The sequence below is a fragment of the Amblyomma americanum genome, chromosome 8 (genome assembly GCF_052857255.1).
Source record: "Amblyomma americanum isolate KBUSLIRL-KWMA chromosome 8, ASM5285725v1, whole genome shotgun sequence".
NCBI classification, from domain to species: domain Eukaryota; kingdom Metazoa; phylum Arthropoda; class Arachnida; order Ixodida; family Ixodidae; genus Amblyomma; species Amblyomma americanum.
The window spans coordinates 123,673,739-123,691,021 of record NC_135504.1 but is presented as its reverse complement, the minus strand read 5'-3'; the positions used below and the strand labels follow the sequence as shown (position 1 = coordinate 123,691,021).

General features: G+C 44.4%; 1 protein-coding gene across 1 annotated transcript in view; it reads left to right on the top strand.

Annotated features, from left to right (window-relative positions):
• The window catches only part of LOC144102720 (uncharacterized), a 30,365-nt gene that overhangs the window by 6,258 nt on the left and 6,824 nt on the right, over positions 1–17,283 (top strand). The window contains exons 4-6 of the mRNA XM_077635908.1: positions 634–787; positions 2,629–2,756; positions 13,372–13,507. Of these exons, the coding sequence (XP_077492034.1) occupies positions 634–787; positions 2,629–2,756; positions 13,372–13,507 (418 nt within the window). The remainder of the gene's footprint in view (positions 1–633; positions 788–2,628; positions 2,757–13,371; positions 13,508–17,283) is intronic.

Below are 17,283 nucleotides of genomic sequence, written 5' to 3'. Positions count from 1 at the left end.
AAAACCGATAAACAAACAAAAAATACAAAATTAAAGCAACAGAAAAAATGCAATGCCTACAGACGCCGTGTAAAAAAACGCGTTCTAGAAAGTTTCATGCTTTCGCATTCACGCTCGTAAGCACACTTAAGTGCCCACGATTTTTTGTGTTCAAGCAACCACGAAATTTCTTTGCTTATTGGTCTAATGTAACTGGAGCAGCAAAGGAAGCAATGGGTCTCTTAGTAGAGACAGTTAACAACGGAAGGTTTTATGAGACACACAAATACAGGGCGCTAAGTAGTAGCTTAAACTTTGTGATGATCAGTAAATTAGTGGAAATATTCTTGGTCATATGTGCATATGCGCCGATGAAAAATTACGAAGAATTAGGGAACTGCTTCATTAAACTGGAGGCGTATGCCGTTGTAAGGACACACATATCAGAAGCTCGAAGACACACACAGCACTCGGCAGAGCTTAGCAAGAGTTAACAAGAATTGTATCTGTAGCATCAATGTTTCGTTGCTTAGGAAATGTATTTGTTTACTTAATGGATAGAAACTATTAACTGGTCATCCCGTATAACAGCTACGCCCCTCGTCGCCTGACCGAAAATATGTCGACTGTAGTATTTCTTTTCTTTTCTTCTAGGAGCGCCGCACCATTGATGGTATTCCGGGACAGCCTGCACACTTACCTTGACACAGGACTGGAGAATGATAGCTGGAGCCGGAGTGATTTCGATGGGTTTGCGATCGTCCACACAGTGCCACCCGTGGACGTAAATGCGCAGCTCATTGAAGTGGTATGCGCATACATGCTCTTTGTTATGTGTAATCAAAGCAGGAATCTACGCCAGTTGGTCGTGATTCATATCAAACCTAAGACGGGTGGCTGCACAATGGTCAAAAATAGCGTATAGAAATGCAGCTGCGTTTGCACGGCGCACGGAGACCTACATTCATGATTGGTCTTCTGCAGCGTCGTCATTTTGAGACCCTGATAATAATAATAATAATAATAATAATAATAATAATAATAATAATAATAATAATAATAATAATAATAATAATAATAATAATAATAATAATAATAATAATAATAATATAATAATAATAATAATATTAATAATAATAATATTAATACTAATACTAATAATAATAATAATAATAATAATAATAATAATAATTGATTTTTCGGGAGAAGAAATGACGCAGTATCTTTCTCATTTATCGTTGGACACCTAAACCGCGCCATAAGGGAAGGTATAACGGAGGGAGCGAAAGAAGAAAAGAAGAAAGAGGTGCCATAGTGGAGGGCTCCGGAATAATTTAGACCACCTGGAGATCTTTAACGTGCACTGACACCCCGCAGCACACGGGCGCCTTAGTTTTGTTTAGATGCTCATAGTCACGTACCCTAGGAGCCACATGTGTCAATCGTCTCAATTGTTGAAGTGATGAAAGGCCTTTGTGCGATTAAAGTGCACGTTAAAGATCCCCAGGCGGTCGAAATTATTCCGGAGCCCTCCACTACGGCACCTCTTTCTTCTTTCACTCCCTCATTTATTCCTTCCCTTACGGCGTGGTTCAGGTGTCCAACGATATATGAGACAGATACTGCGCCATTTCCTTTCCCCTCAAACCAATTATTACTTTTATTTCAATAATATTTTGCGTTGGAGTATGTTCCTGATTATTAAGCTTTTTTCCCTCCAGTGTAGCATTTTTATTCCCAACAGTTTCCTCGATAACATACTTGACCAATCTTTTCGCGATGATCGATTGGCTTCGAGCTTCTGTCTGAGAAACTTCGCAGCTTTTTTCTGTCATTCCGAAGTTTCCGCTGAAATTCCTGATGGCGCAAGGAGGAAAAAGCTTCACTAGCGCATTAACCTGGAGATGATAGCCGTGTAATATGAAGAGCTTTGAAGCAGCCATAGACATGCAGAGGACGACAATTTTGAGGTCTAATTGATGAGAATGACGTGCTGGCTCCCATGGCCTTCAGCAGCTTTGAGCAAAAATGCTGCGAATCCTTTTTTTGGAGCCCATAGATTGTTTTACGCTTGCTTTAGGCTGACATCCTAGGTGAAAAGCACCAGACAAGTACTTGCAGAATATGCTTAGACGGAAATAAGTTAGTGCTGTAATGCGTAAATCGGTGTACCTGCCTGAGTTTGCATATAGTATGAAAGATGAGCGAGTGTTTCTTCTTTTGACAATTAACAGAACGGTGTAATAATTTTGTAGCATGTTAATCATTGCGGTCTTAATGCTACAGCTCTGTAACAAGTACTACTATATCATTTTGTCTGTTTTTGCACTTGTATTATTTGCTACATATGGGCTATTGTGATCAAAAGTTTACGGGAGGCAGGCGTGCGGAAAAAAAAATCATGTCAGTGCACTCACGAGCACAAAAAGTCGCCTGAAATCTCTCGAGGTGTGATGGGACGTGCACGGAGTATCCGCTGGTGACAATAAGACGCACCCTATTCGGGAGAAAGAGCTAGAGTAGACTTTTTCCTGAGAGCCTGCGTCCCTTAAACTTTCAATCACCCCTCTACTTCGTGGTGCAAAATTCAGGAATTACGGCTTTGAGTTAATGCTACAGTTTTCACAGCTATGACAATGTATTTTACAGCAGAGGCGCCCTTTTACTGGTGACCTTAAACAGGACGTCGTTCCTGAAGGCTGGCAATTTCTTCACACTATTCTTCCACTGTGGCAAGACCTATCGGCTTGGAATTTCTATAAATACCATAACCTTCGGTAAGCTTTCGCAGTTTTTCTTTTTTTCGGCGTCCTGAAAAGTGGCCACAACCTACTGCCAACATTTACCATTTTTTCTCAAATATTAACAGTTCGCTGAGGTTATGGCAGGCCTGTTTAATTTCGAGAAGTCTACGCGAACATGTACCTTTAAAATTAAAAACACTTGGATATCGATAACCACATTTTATGCCCTGCTGGTACGAGCACCTAACTAGGGCGATGAGCACGTACCAAAGGAGAACAAAATCGGAGTTGATGAACGCGAAAAGAACAGGGCTGAATGAAGGCGATATAAGGACGAAAAGAGAATATCTGTCGATGAATGGAGGGCGAAATATGATCTGCTGTAGAATAAAGGTGGGGGAGGGGGGCAGCCATAATTGTATTACAAGAAAGAAGGCCCAAGTGAGAAGGGGTGTCGCCGTCGGCAGGGATATAATAGAATTCCTTTCGACGAATTTAAGGCAAATTGTTCATCCTCTTGACCAAACACGAGCCAAATGCGAAATGGTATCGAAGAAGTGATATAGCGATAGATCAGCCTCTTAGAGTGCCGCTCTTAAACGTCCGATCGTGTTTTCAACCGCTTGCCTCGCCGTCGGCGTAACCGGGCACCCAACAAAAACACAAAAAGTGCGTGCCGCGCGGGCGCATAGAGTACCGCCGCTCGCTCTTGGATGGCGCCAGAGTCGTACTCGTCGTAGTGCACCGCAAGCCGCAGCGGCGCAAAGGAAGACGTCATCACGCGCCGCAGAAGGACCCACCCATGTTTACCCACGGAGAGCGCGTAGCCTTGTGCGTGTTGTGTGATGCCCTGCCCACTTCGCTCGCGCGGGGCGGCGCTCGTTCATTCGCGATTCTTGATGTCGATTGAGGAAAAGTGGCGGCGCGGCAGTAATCTCTCTCTCTTTGGCGAGGAAATGGTCGCTGCGCCGTGGTGGGGAATGGGAGTGAGATAGAGGTGATAAGAGTAGATGAGATGGTGATGAGTGGCTGCTGAGCACGCAGTGGTCAGATGAACCGAGAAGAAGAGGCGAGCAATTCCGCCGACACGAATATAAGGGCTCCCTTCGCATTGGGATGCCGCCGAAGCGGATAGCGGGCAATAAATTGCGCGCGGAGTAGTGGGTCGAATAAAAAACGAGCTAGGAGAGAGCCGCGGAGCGGCTGAGGTCGTGAAGCGCACGAAAAAATTAAGTGAGGTCGGTCCCGGGCAGACAAGTACGCGAGCGAAAACGCACGACGGCGAAAAAAGTGGTTGGGGGGGGGGGGGGGGGGTGCACGGACAGCGAGGCGCCCGATGGGGTGAAGCGGTGGTGGCAGACGCGGTGGAGTCCGGGGCTGCCCACGCGTGAACGCGTCAACGCAGACTACCGCCCTTAGATAGCGAAGCGCGCGTCCACCAGCCCTGTGTACGCCGACGACTGCGGCCAGCCCCATGGCACACACGCCAAGACGAGAACCCACGGAGAATGCGCCGAAAAGCGCACCGCACACGCTCAAAAACCCTAGAGGAGCGGACGAAAGTAGAAGAGATGGCAGACTTGAATAAAAAAGTAGCTACCAATGTGGAATGCGTGCAAAATCCGCGAGATGAGCGGGCACGAAAGTCGGGCCGGTGGCGCGCGAAGGAATGGGCATTAGGAAGCCCGGGAGGAGAGAATTGGCAACAAGGCAGGAAGAAGAAGCATGCAGACGAGGTGCGTGCCAAAAGGTCACCGTTCGTCCAGAGTCCATAGCGAGATATTCGAGCAGCAGACACACGCTAACACCGCCAGATGGCAATCCGTTCGAGGGTGGTGATGAAAGTCTGCTGGGTAAACCGCTGCCGTGCAGGGGCGCAGGAGAGGAGCTGCTGTAAGACCGAAGAATATGGGGCGCGGCGAAGGTTATCCTTGGATGACAGTTGAGTAATAGAAGTAAGGGCCTTCATGGACACCCGCAGGGTGCGGCAAAGAGCCTAGTTTAGAGACACCGGCCGCCGCCGGCCACACCCGCCGGCGGCCCGACGAAACTGCGGAGCTCGGTCGGAGAGAAACTCGAAACATCTAGAAAGTTCACTCCTCGCTTGGCCAATGGCGACGCGAGCTTCGGCAGGAGGGTGAGAGAGCGTTTGCACTGTGGACGCTATGTGGGCGTGTGCGCCTGCTTTGGCGCGAACTGACGAACAGACGCGGTGCGCCCTATAATTATGAAGGTTGCTTAGCCCAACGGTCCCCCCGTGTCGTAGTTCTAGCTTCGAAAAAACGCGTGCAAAATCAAAGCGCTTTAACAGCTGCGCTCCAATTTTAAATTGGGAAGTATTGTAATCGTCGATGAATTGTTTGTCTGCGTCCCGCTACTTTCGCTGTTTTGCCAGAGCATCAGGCAAAGTCCGTTATTTTATTCAGGCAGCAGTAATAGATGCCTAGGAGGCCGACATAAAGGCAAATTAATGCCTGACTCAGTGTCGGCCCCCTTACCCCTCCCCAACACATCACTCAACAGCAGTTGCAGTCACATCGTTGAACAAACTTTCGATCAGTAATCACCGCCATAGAAGGAGCACATTAAGACAACGTAGCGTACAGGACTAAGTCATATTGCGAGGAAACAAATAGCTAAAATAAGTGGCATGTAGTACTATGCAGAGAAAATGAACAAGCAGGAACAATAAGCGCATTCATAACAAAACTATCAGGTGTCTACTTAGAAGCCGGAAAAAAGAAGGAAATAGTCAAAATTGTGATCCCAGAAAATGTGTGTTCATGATTTTTTTTAATGCTTGAGCTGAGAAACTGGCAGTAATGATACTCATAACCATTGCGTGCTTATTAAAGAAGTCGGGAATCTGATAAAACTTTTGTGTTCCGTAGTTTGTACGAATCCTGTCTTTGTTATAAATGGTATGCCGGAGATTATACATGTGTTCTTTATGAAGATATTTCTCTATGAACGATGATGCATTCTGTGTGATTTGAGTGTATATGACTACTGCTAGTCTCGAGCCCATAATACACCGGCCCCGCCTGAATCACGAGCTGAGAAGGTACATTCTCGAAAACTATATATCCCTTTTCCGATACATAACACATTTACTTGACCACATGTGGACGCCGTGGTTCACTCACACACCGCGCTGAGGCACCGTTAACTCCAAAGTAAGCACAATATATCATACAGCCGACCATTGGCCTTGCCGCAGAAGCAAAGAAAAAGTAACGAGCAGCGAGCTTATGCAAGCTAACTTGTGCTATTTTTTAAGCTTACAAAAAAAGTAACTTCCAGGATGTATAAGACGTCTTCAGGTGGCAGTAACAAGGTTATTGTTTGGCGGATATAAAGCAGATATATTTATTACGTCTGCAGCTATATGAGCCTCTAAAATGGCGCTTCTCAAGCTAGGAACCTGTCAGCTAGATCGACTACCCATTTTACAACGGCACTCGCATACATGGGTGCCACCTGCAGCTCTCATAGTACCTCCTTGCATTTTTACTCGTAGCTTAGCCAAACACAGTGCGCCGGATGTCTGAGTTATCATTACGTACGAACAGTTTCATACCTACAGAAATAGCAAGTACTGTTCCGGATCTCAACATCGCCTCCAGTGAAGTTCATGGCGCGATGTGGGAAAGAACTGCTGCGAACGAGTATTGTGGAAAAGGCTTCCTAGCGACTGCAGGTCATAAAAGGTGGAAATAACTTCTGTAAGACTGCTGCGCTGTCAGTCGGGACTTTACACTAGTATTTAATATAGAGGTAGAAGCCTGGCAGAAACAAAAAATTAACACACCGAATTTTTATCTTTCCTGAAATCAAGGCTTTCTTTGAGGCATATGAGTGGAAGAGCGGAGACAGGTATATGGCCAAGGTGGCGCGCAGTTAAGAAGAAAAAAAACGCTTTGCTCATGAAAAATGTTCACTCAGTGTTATTCGTTGGCAGTGAAAAACAAGCACGAAAGTTAGGAAATAAAAACTAACCTTTTCGAAAACCTTTCAACGTACCTGACGAATAAGCGTGGTCGACACTAAAATGTGCAAGTCCATGCGCGAGTTTCTTTTAAATCCGTATCAGTATTTCACTAAGATGCAGTTTGGACATGTTGGTATTGCATGACAGGATTGAACAGCGCCCAAACGACGAGGACACAGGGTGAGCGACAGACACGTCTTACAAGTTTTGCGTACTTTTTCCAGGACACAGCGGCCACCTTCAACGCCTTCCAGCAACCGTGTGCTATTCCCTCCGTCAGCAGTAACCGGCCACGCCCCCCGCTCTCGACAGTTTGGCAGTGGCAGTGGTGAGCGACAGACACGTCTTACAAGTTTTGCGCACTTTTTCCAGGTCCGTTCCTGTTTTGATGAGGCTGTCGCCTCGCTTCGGCCCTGGCCCTACCGGAGCTGAACAAGTTGGTTTAAATCGTCGTCTTTTCTTCGACATCCAGGACACAGCGGCCACCGTCAACGCCTTCCAGCAGCCGTGTGCTATTCCCTCCGTCAGCAGTAACCGGTCACGCCCCCCGCTCTCGACAGTTTGGCAGTGGCAGTGGTGAGCGACAGACACGTCTTACAAGTTTTGCGCACTTTTTTCAGGTTGGTGCACTTTTCGCCCTCATTTTAACGTCAGTGTAACTGTCTTACCGCCACTGCTGCTGCCAAAACTGTTGATACGCGAGTTCAGTACTTTGAAAAATGGCCAAAGAACTTCAGAAATTGTTTGAGGACCTTAAGCGTGAGATGAAACAAGAGTTTCGAGCGAGAACTCAGGAAGGATGTCAGAGATATTAACGCCAGCATGACTTTCATAAACCAGTGCTATGAGGAAATGAAAGCTTCCGTGAAAAAAGTTGAAGCAGAGAACGAGGCTCTGAAAGAAAGTATAAGCACGTTGAAGGAAGAACGCGAAGCTCTCTATGCGCATGTAAAAGAGCAGGAATCCCGACTTATGCAGAACGAGCAACACTCGCGGTGCCTGAACGTCGAAATTAAAGGAGTGCCACGGGTAGACGGTGAAAACCTGCACGAACTGACAAAACAGTTGGGTGAAGTAATCGGGATGCCTCTGAAGGACACTGACATTGAAGTCTGCCATCGGGTCCAGACCGCCGGAAATTCTACCTCCCCTAACATAATTGTGCAGTTTACTCACAGAGCTCCGCGTAACTATTTCCTAGAAAAAGCAAGAAAGCACAGGCTAACGGCTCGTGACCTCGCGATTGAACAAGATGATAAAATTTTTGTCAATGAGCACCTGTGTCCGGCAATGAAACGCCTCTTCGGTGCTGTAAATGCCGCGAAAAAGGAACGAGGATGGGAATACGCCTGGGTCAAGAAGGGAAAAATTACGTTCGCCAAACTGAAACATCAACAGTTATTCCTATCACTAGCAAGGATCAGCTCTCTAGGATTGCTTAAAATGTTCCAGCTTATCTGTACAGCTTGTATGCTCTAAACATGGATTTTCTACCACAGCAAATTCATAAATTGGTCAAAAGAAAAAACCTGCCCTATCTTTTTTTCATCAGAACGTCCGATCTTTAAGAAACAAAGATAAAGAAATGCATGCTTTGCTAGAAGTATTTGAAATGTCTTTCACTGTGCTCATGCTCACTGAAACATGGTATGAACGCGAAACGGCTATATTCTGCCCATCTGGTTATCAATGCTTCTATCGAAATCGTCACGACAAAAGAGGCGGTGGTGTTTCTATCCTGGTAAAAGATAACCTGCTGTGTGATACCGAAGAGAAATTCTGTGCTGTCACTCCTGATTTTGAAGTGCTTACCTTACGACACCTTGACAATATGTTTTGCGTGGTCTACAGACCGCCATCTGGTACCTTTAGCCGTTTTTTGGCCTTCCTTGAAGAACTTTTAGAATATGTGACGGAGCAAAAAGCACAGATCTTCTTAGGTGGAGACATGAATGTGAACATGATTGTACCTACTCCTTACCAGAAAGACTTGAGCCTTACCCTTTCTACTTATGGCCTATCTAATGTAATCACCAACCCAACGCGTATCACAGAACAAAGTTCTACATTACTAGACGTATTTATTACCAACGTTAACACAGACACTACATTTGCTGGCACTCTTTGTACAGGTATAAGTGATCATCTGGGAACCTTTTTATTCGTAGACAAGCAATTTCCCATCAAGTGGAATGAACCAAAGCCCACATATCGTCAAGTTATTAAATCTTCGCGTCTTGAATCATTCCGCCAGGATGTTGAAAAACAAACATGGGATGCAGTATATGAATGCCGTGAGAGCAAAACAGCGTACCTTATCTTTATAAGTATACTTAAGAAAATATACCACCAGCATTTTCCAGTAACACAAGTAAAAAAGCCAAAGAGAGCGCGAAAACCTTGGGTAACGAGAGAACACCTGAGAATGGTCAAGCATAAAAATGCGTTTTATGCCAAATTTGTAAAAACTAAAGATCTAAATATACTTGCAGAATTTAAGAGCTACCGGAATAAACTTACGTCTACGCTGAGGAAAGCTAAGGATTCATACCTAATAGATATGTTCGATGCTGAAACTACACTGCGGCCAGATGCAGCCTGGCGCAAGTTGAACTCTTTGGTGCGTCCCGGTACTCCTACGCTTACACTTGGCACCTTTAGGCATGGGGAAAAAGAGCTCTCCGGTGTTACATTGGCAGATGCTTTCAATCACTTTTTTATTCAGCAAACGAAAGATAATGAACTCGATGGGAGTACCATAAGAAACTACGCTCAGTACGTGCGAGGAAACGATAGGATAAGTTCGCTGTTCTTGGCCCCGACTGAAACAGCTGAGGTTTTCTCTTCCATCAATAACTTGAAGAATAGTAAAACGCTGGACGTCAATGGCTTCCAGATATTGCCCGTAAAATATGTACATGACATACTGTGCCCGATTATTACCTATATTTATAATTTGATTCTCTCTACTGGGGTTTTCCCTACAGGAATGCAAATTACTCGAGTGATACCCATTTTTAAAAAAGGTGATAAGAACCTATTCACAAACTACCGACCGATTTCTATACTGCCTGTGTTTTCCAAAGGCATCGAGAAAATAATACATCACAGAGTGACTTCTTATTTTGACGAAAATCACTTATTTCTAGATTTTCAACATAGATTCAGGAAGAAAAGATCTACAGAGACAGCACTTCTAACTCAAAAAGAAATTATAATTAAGGCATTCAGTGAAAACAAGCTCACCATGGGTATTTACATCGATTTTACTAAGGCCTTTGACCTCATAAATCATGATATTCTTCTTTTTAAATTGGAAAGGTATGGTATGCGGGGCCTAGCGCTAACCCTATTACAATCTTACTTATCTCACAGAACCCAATATGTAGATATAAACACAGCATCCTCTCCTACCCTCCATATAACATGCGGAGTGCCCCAAGGAAGCAATCTTGGGCCTTTGCTATTTTTAGTTTATGTAATGTTCAGGTTGTGTCATTTGCAGATGACACAACTTTTTTTGTCATGGGTATTTCCGAGGCCGAGGTTGAAAGCAAAACAAGCGAAGCCCTTAATAAACTGCACTCATGGGCAGATGCAAACTCCTTGCGCATAAATCCGTCAAAAACACAAATTTTGTTATACCTCCCTAAGGGAAAGAAAATATCTAGGCCTCTCAAAATAGCCTTAAACAGCCAACCAATAGAGCTTGTGATTTCTGTAAAAACACTGGGCGTTATCTTTTCTCACAACCTAACTTGGAATGCGCACATAGAACACATTTGTTCGAAAGTTTCCTCAGCTCTAGGTATACTTGGTCGCTTTAGACATATTTTTCCAGTAATGGTAAAGATGTTGCTCTACAACGCGTTAGTACTAAGTCATATCCAATACTGCAGCTTGGTTTGGGGAACAACAGGGGTAACAAATCTTCATAGATTGCATTTACTGCAGAAAAAAGCCGTCCGGTCCATAGCAAATGTGCCATTCATTTTCCCCACAAGAAATATCTTTATAAAGTATGATATCCTTCAAATCTTCGCGTTATACTTTTACAGGCTTCTATTATGCTATAAATACTCTTCACAACAACGTGACAATCCCTTTATTGTACTTGGACAACTGAGAGAAAATAACAGCTGCCGTAACACTAGATACAAAGAAACTTGGATCACTCCAACACCAAGAACTTACTCTATGAACCAGTCCTTAAGTTACAACCTTCCCCTCTTGCTAAACAAACTAATCCATGACAATTTTGATATTACCAGAAATTCAAAACACAATATCCGTGACTACTGCCGAGACAATTTCAATCTGTGAAAGAAGCAGACATGATTTTAGTGATGTAAAACATTTGGAGAGTTAACTGCTGGGCTAGTTGGTGTTGCATACTGAAAGAAAGATTTTGCGCCTAACACACACCACACACAGAAAGAATCTTTCTTTCAGTAAAACATTTGCTTTGAGTACATGTGTGTATTGCGACTTTCGTTTTGCATGTGTGTTCGCGCTTCGCGTAAATGTGGATTTGCATCGGATACCCATGACATTACTAATTGATGTAAATGATGTGACCCTCGCCTTCCTTCTGCACTACCGCTGTCTCAAGGAGTCGGGACCTCCAGTCAAGCTGTTACCACAGCTTTTAGTCCCGGCTCCTTCTTTGTAAGAAAGGAAAATAAACTTGAACTTGTACTTAAAGAAACGATGAGACACACGGGCGCTGTACTTACATTTCGAACCTCGGCCCGGAATATATAGTTATATCTTGGCCAACAGCATGCATGCGCGACAAGCGGAACATTCAGGCACTGACGGAGGTACAATAATTCCTTACGCAAAAGGGAGGATTGTTGGGCCAGTTGGTTCATGATTCAAGACAGAAAACGGCTATAGGATTTTGGCCCCAATAGCTATAGACTTTTCCTATTTCTGTCTATAGCTGTATATACAGGCTGATATATTTTTCTATAGAGAGCTTAAGACAGTTGTATGGTTCCAAAGCTATAGCTTTTGTGGCATATATTTTTCAATAGCTGGCAATAAGCACCTCTGTGGGTGCTTATAGACGTTCATAAAAGGCCACAGACGCCCATAGGACGTTTTTGTATGGGAGAGAGAAACAACACACACAGCACCGAACTTACAACTGAGTGTATTTCATGCGAAACGCAATAAATACAGGAAGTACACAAAACAATAAACTAAAAGAACACCATTATATAAGATTGATACTATTGAAGGTCAATATCTAAAAAGCTATATCTTTTCTCGGTAAGCGAAGAGACGGCACGCTCAAACACTTTTTCACCATGTACTTCCTGTATTTATTGCGTTTTCGCATGAAATACACTCAGTTGTAAGTTCGGTGCTGTGTGTGTGTTGCTTCACTCTATCTTGTCCCGTTTTTCGTGCCGTTTGCACTCTTGAGTTCCTTACGGTTGAGAGCGATCGATGGCTTCGATGCGCGAGAGCCACCTAAACGATCTATCATTTCGGTTTCAATAATTTCACGAATCAGTTTACATCTGTTTTTGGAAACAACAGTGCTGTCTTGGTAGATGGCCTGACAAGTGGAAACCTGATCTGATCCGCCATCTTCATCTGCACTGTTATCATCAGGCTTACATTTTCTCCACTGTACGTCAAGGAACCCACTACGCCGTTCAGACACGTTGTTGCAATGTTCCTAGAGGCGGTTGTCCAGACACCTGCCGCTTTAGCCAACGTAGCTTTTTTTTCCCATGACAATGTCTGTGTGTCTCGTCGTTTCATTCCCTGTTTCCTCGTCCTTTGTGCGCTGTTCAATCCTGTCGTATCTGCATGCCTGGACTTTGATAGGTGAACTTTGTTGCGTGCTTAGTAAGGCGCAATTTAAAGTTTTCGTGTTCACCCCCTACATGGCGCTCAGCTAATCAGTTGTCCCGAGCTGCACAAATCACCTTCCTCATGAATAAGCCGCTCTCCTAAGCTCTTGATCTTTGGTGAAGAGATCTAGGTGGCCTTGTACAGTGTTGTAGGTGTGTGTATCAGAGGTTACGCTAGCAGCATTGGACGGAATGCAAGGTGGCAGGGAGGAGGGTATTGTAAGTTTGCGGAAATAATGTGGCCGCTGATGACACATCACGGGGTTTGTTTCATGTATATGGGTGGAGACCTATGTTCTCCGGTGGAAGTTGTTAGGCTGTCGATAGTGGCGGTATTCTGTCACTATCACCGTTTCCCCTTTAGGTACAACGGCATGCAGACGATAGTGTTTCCGACATCTTTCGTCAACTCTAACCGTTACTCCTTCATGTACAGACCAAAGCCCTATGTGTGGGCGCCTTTCGAAAAAAAAAACTTGGAAAATTCAGATAACTTATTCCTCTAAATATTTAATTTTTATAAATAAACGACTGTCATTCCTAGTAAATCAGTTTGTTGTTTCGTATTTGAATAATGCATGGGCGGAGATAAATTTTTCCTCCATGTGAACGGGGCAATTAAAGCTTCGTTTCAATAAGTGCTTGAAAAGTGTGCTCTTTGGGAACTGTACTTATTCCTGGCGTTATTCCCATCCGCAAGCGGCGGAAGGTGGGAGGGTCAAATATTTTGCTGTCTATGGGCAGGACTATGTGTCTTCGCATAGTAATTTAGGACTCATTTACACAGGAGTGCCGACATTGCCGGTATTACAACGAGCTTCACCACAAACGTTCCTTACTGGGCTATGGGTGATATCCCTCAGCTGTTCGGGATATATCCTCCGAACCCTATATCCTCGCCGGCAGAACACATTGTGGGCATGGTAAGCATCCTAACACTTGTACTGCGCTACTAAAGACAGATTAGACACTATAATTCTCGTGTATATTTTAGGCACATCTAAAACCCGTTTTCTACGCCATGGCTACACATAGCTTAATTAATGCGGAGATTTTGTCCTGCTGATTTATTCACAAATTTTCATGCATTGTTCGTTGGAGTGAATTCCAGTTTATCTTTGTTGGGCCTTATTTTATCTCAACTGGAATTAAATTTGTGTAGAAACCATTGAGCAATCAAACGCCTCACACGGGCCAGAACAGAAAAAAATAACATGACACCGTTCAATAGAACATGTCATATAACCTCCTTTCTCTGCTTGATGGCTGTTAGAGAATCAGCCGAGCTTATATATCTAAATTTTGATTCCGATACCACAATATTTATGAAAGAAATGCGAGTGGTTAGAAGAATCCAGTCGGCCTCTACTAAAAGGCTGAAAGGTATGCTAAGCCCAAATAGTGTCCAGGATGTTTTTGGCACTCGGTACTGATATAAAACCAAAAATTACTTATTAAATCTTCTGGAGGAAACTAGTACTTTACGCATGTTTAATAACTAAGAAAAGCCGTTGTCAACGTTAACGCCGGTACGTAGGCGAGATCTACGCGCCGATCTGGCGTTGACGGCACGCACTTCTGTCAAGATGATTCGGCCGGTTTCGAATACGATTTTCATTTCCACCCGACGGACACAAGACCCTATAACATAGACGCTTAATGTGTAATTGCGAAGAAAGAGGTCCATCGCACCGACCTTACCTTGCGTCCCAGAAAAAGTGTCATCCTCATCTTCCTTTAGAAGACCATGGCTGTCAGACTAGCTTTCCAGAGCGGCATGAAAGCTACGGAGACACGAAAGAACAGCACACGTCAAACCAGCATTGGGAAGAAACAGCGCACAAAAACAGCACAGCGACAAAACAGCACAGGGAAAAACGGCACAGTGACAGAACGGCAAAAAGGCTGCATGGCGACAAAACAGCACAGGGAAAAACGGCACAGTGACCAAACGGCAAAAAGAGCATGGCGACAAAACAGCACAGGAAAAAAACAGCACGCTTCAAATCAGTACGCCAGACAAAACGGCACAGTGACTAAACAGCACAGCGACAAAACAGCACCGCGACAGAAAAGCGTAGGAAAAGACAGCACGACGGCAAAACAACACATCGGAGTACGGCGCAGCGCTGTTGGAGGGTTGAACTATCATAGCCATAACCGCAGACGGTAAATCAGAACACATGTGGCCGCAACCATTGGAGTTAGCGAGTGCTCGTTTCACAGTGCAGGCTCATTCAGTGAGGAACAGCGTTGCTTGAACTGTACATTTGGCAGAGTGGTTATGTAGTCTTTTCCTGCTTGGCTTCAATCATGCAGTTTCTTTCTGTATTATTGAAGAAGAATTTGGGCAACTTAGAGATAAAATATCCCGGGCATCTGCTCTGCCGTCAAATGCCCCGGTTAGTTTATATTGTCTTATTTGCTAGCTAGGTTCCGTTTACCTTGGCTGTTTATGACGCATTACGTGCTGCCGCACGCAGCCGCTTCCTATAGGCAGCATGCATGGCGTTTAGCGCTTGATTTCATTCTTTGACGTGTCATCGCCCTCTCCAGCTCTTCAGAGGCCATAGCTAACATTCGTGGTGATGACTTCCGTGGCATAGCGAGAGAGGCTACCAATTCGAACAGAGAGACCGAGCGGCTGCTGCGATGGCCGAGCGCTCCAAGGCGTCGAAAAGCTTAGCGCATCTCTGGTTCGAATTCAGGTTGATGTATACTAGCAATTTTTTGTGCTTCGTGCTGTTTTGACGCAAAGGTTCTGAAATTCGGAAGCATCCAAATGGCATCTAACAGCTTCAAGAAAGAAAATAAATGACGAACGAAAGTGTGTAAAGAAAAATAGACATCTAATTTTAGTTTCGTGTCATAGAATTCGAATATTGAACCGAACTTCCTTTTATTGAAACGATTCACACTACACCACACAAATCTATTCGCTATTTTCGTCACGAAATACAGAGCCGTTGCAGACAGCCTAAGGCATGTTTGATTATTGAAGCTTACGGAAGCCTAATATGCGAAATGAACAGAAAACAGAAAACTAACTTCAGTTAGACTCCAGCTAGTTAGAGTGGAGTTGGAATCTCTACCGTAACTAGCTGGAGTCTAGCCTCAGACAGCCACTGTGCAGCGTCCTGGTTAAACGCAAAACAACCTGAAGATGTCGGCTCTGGCAATCCTGCCATAGTTAAAAGTAAGTATCGCATACTGGATATTTTCAATGTGTGAAGGCCCTGTGTCTCGCTCCAAACAAAATTGTTGAAGATTCAATTGCCGACAGCGAGAGTTTTGAACAGTAAGAACTTCTGGTACACCCAGAACCCTACGTCGGGCTTATTTGCCAGAATTCAGCACCATGATGGTCAAGCCACAAAATCTATCCTTCCAGTACAACTTTTTAAGCGTTATTAATTCCATTTCCCGCCATAAAATGTCTATATTTCAGATCGCATATATTGCCCTACCGCGTGCCTTATTAGGTCTGTGAAACGAGCACTCGCTAACTCCAAAGGTCACTGCCACATGTGTTGTGATTTACCGTTTCCGGTTATCGCTATGATAGTTCACCCCTCCAGTAACACTGCACTGTACTCCGATGTGCTGTTTTGTCATCGTGCTGTTTTTCCCTGCGATTGTCTGTAGTCGTGATGTTTTTTCGCTGTACGGTTTTGTCGCTGTGCCGTTTTGTTCGGCGTGCTGTTGTGACGAGCGCTGTTTTGTCGCCATGATGTTTTTTCCCTGTTGCGTTTTATCGCTGTGCCATTTTTCCATGCGCTGCTTTGTCGCTGTGTTGCTTTGATTTATTTGAGTTTGACGTTCCAAAGCGACTCAGCCTATGAGGGACGCCATAGTGGAGGTCTCCGGTAATTTCGATCACCTGGTGTTCTTTAACGTGCACTGACATCCCACAGTACACGAGCCTCTAGAATTTCGCCTCCATCGAAATTCGACCGCCACGGCCGGGATCGAACCCGCGTCTTTCGGGTCAGCAGCCAAACTGTGCTGTTTTCTGTGCGCTGTTTTGACGCGTGCTGTTCTTTCATGGTGCCAGTTTAGCCACAAGTGGCAGCACCAGCCCAAACGTGATCTGCCGAAATTATCCTATTCCATCATCCCCACAGTTATGTGAGCCATGGCCAAAACAAGGAAAACCACACGCGGTGGTTTTAATGACTCTGAAGCTCGTCTGCTCAGCCGAAGGTCGCGGGATTGACTCCCTTTCGCATCGGCCGAATTTCGATGGAAGAAAAAACGGAAAAAATTTTCCAGGTGCGGTGTGACGTTGGCGCACGTTAAACAACGCCAGATGGTCGAAATTAAACTCGAGCTCTCAACAACGACGTCTCTTATAGCCCATATCCAGGAATGTTGGACAAAAGCATTTTTCAACGGGGAATACATTATGAACGCAATTTTTTTCATATATGGAGAGATTTCAGCATAACAATCAGCATATCCACAGATCTCCATTCGGAAGGCTTGCATTTTTTTTTATATCAACGTTTTTGCTATCGTCACAAACATTCCTTATTGGACTTAACTACCCGATACGAGCGATGGAAAAAAATTTAAAACAAATATTTTGCTGCGCATAGAAAGAATGGACCAGTACCTTCAATATTTCCGTAACAGTATCTTACAATATTCCAATATTTAAATTTTTGTCCAAGAAAGCTGGACTTGTGAGATGTGACGC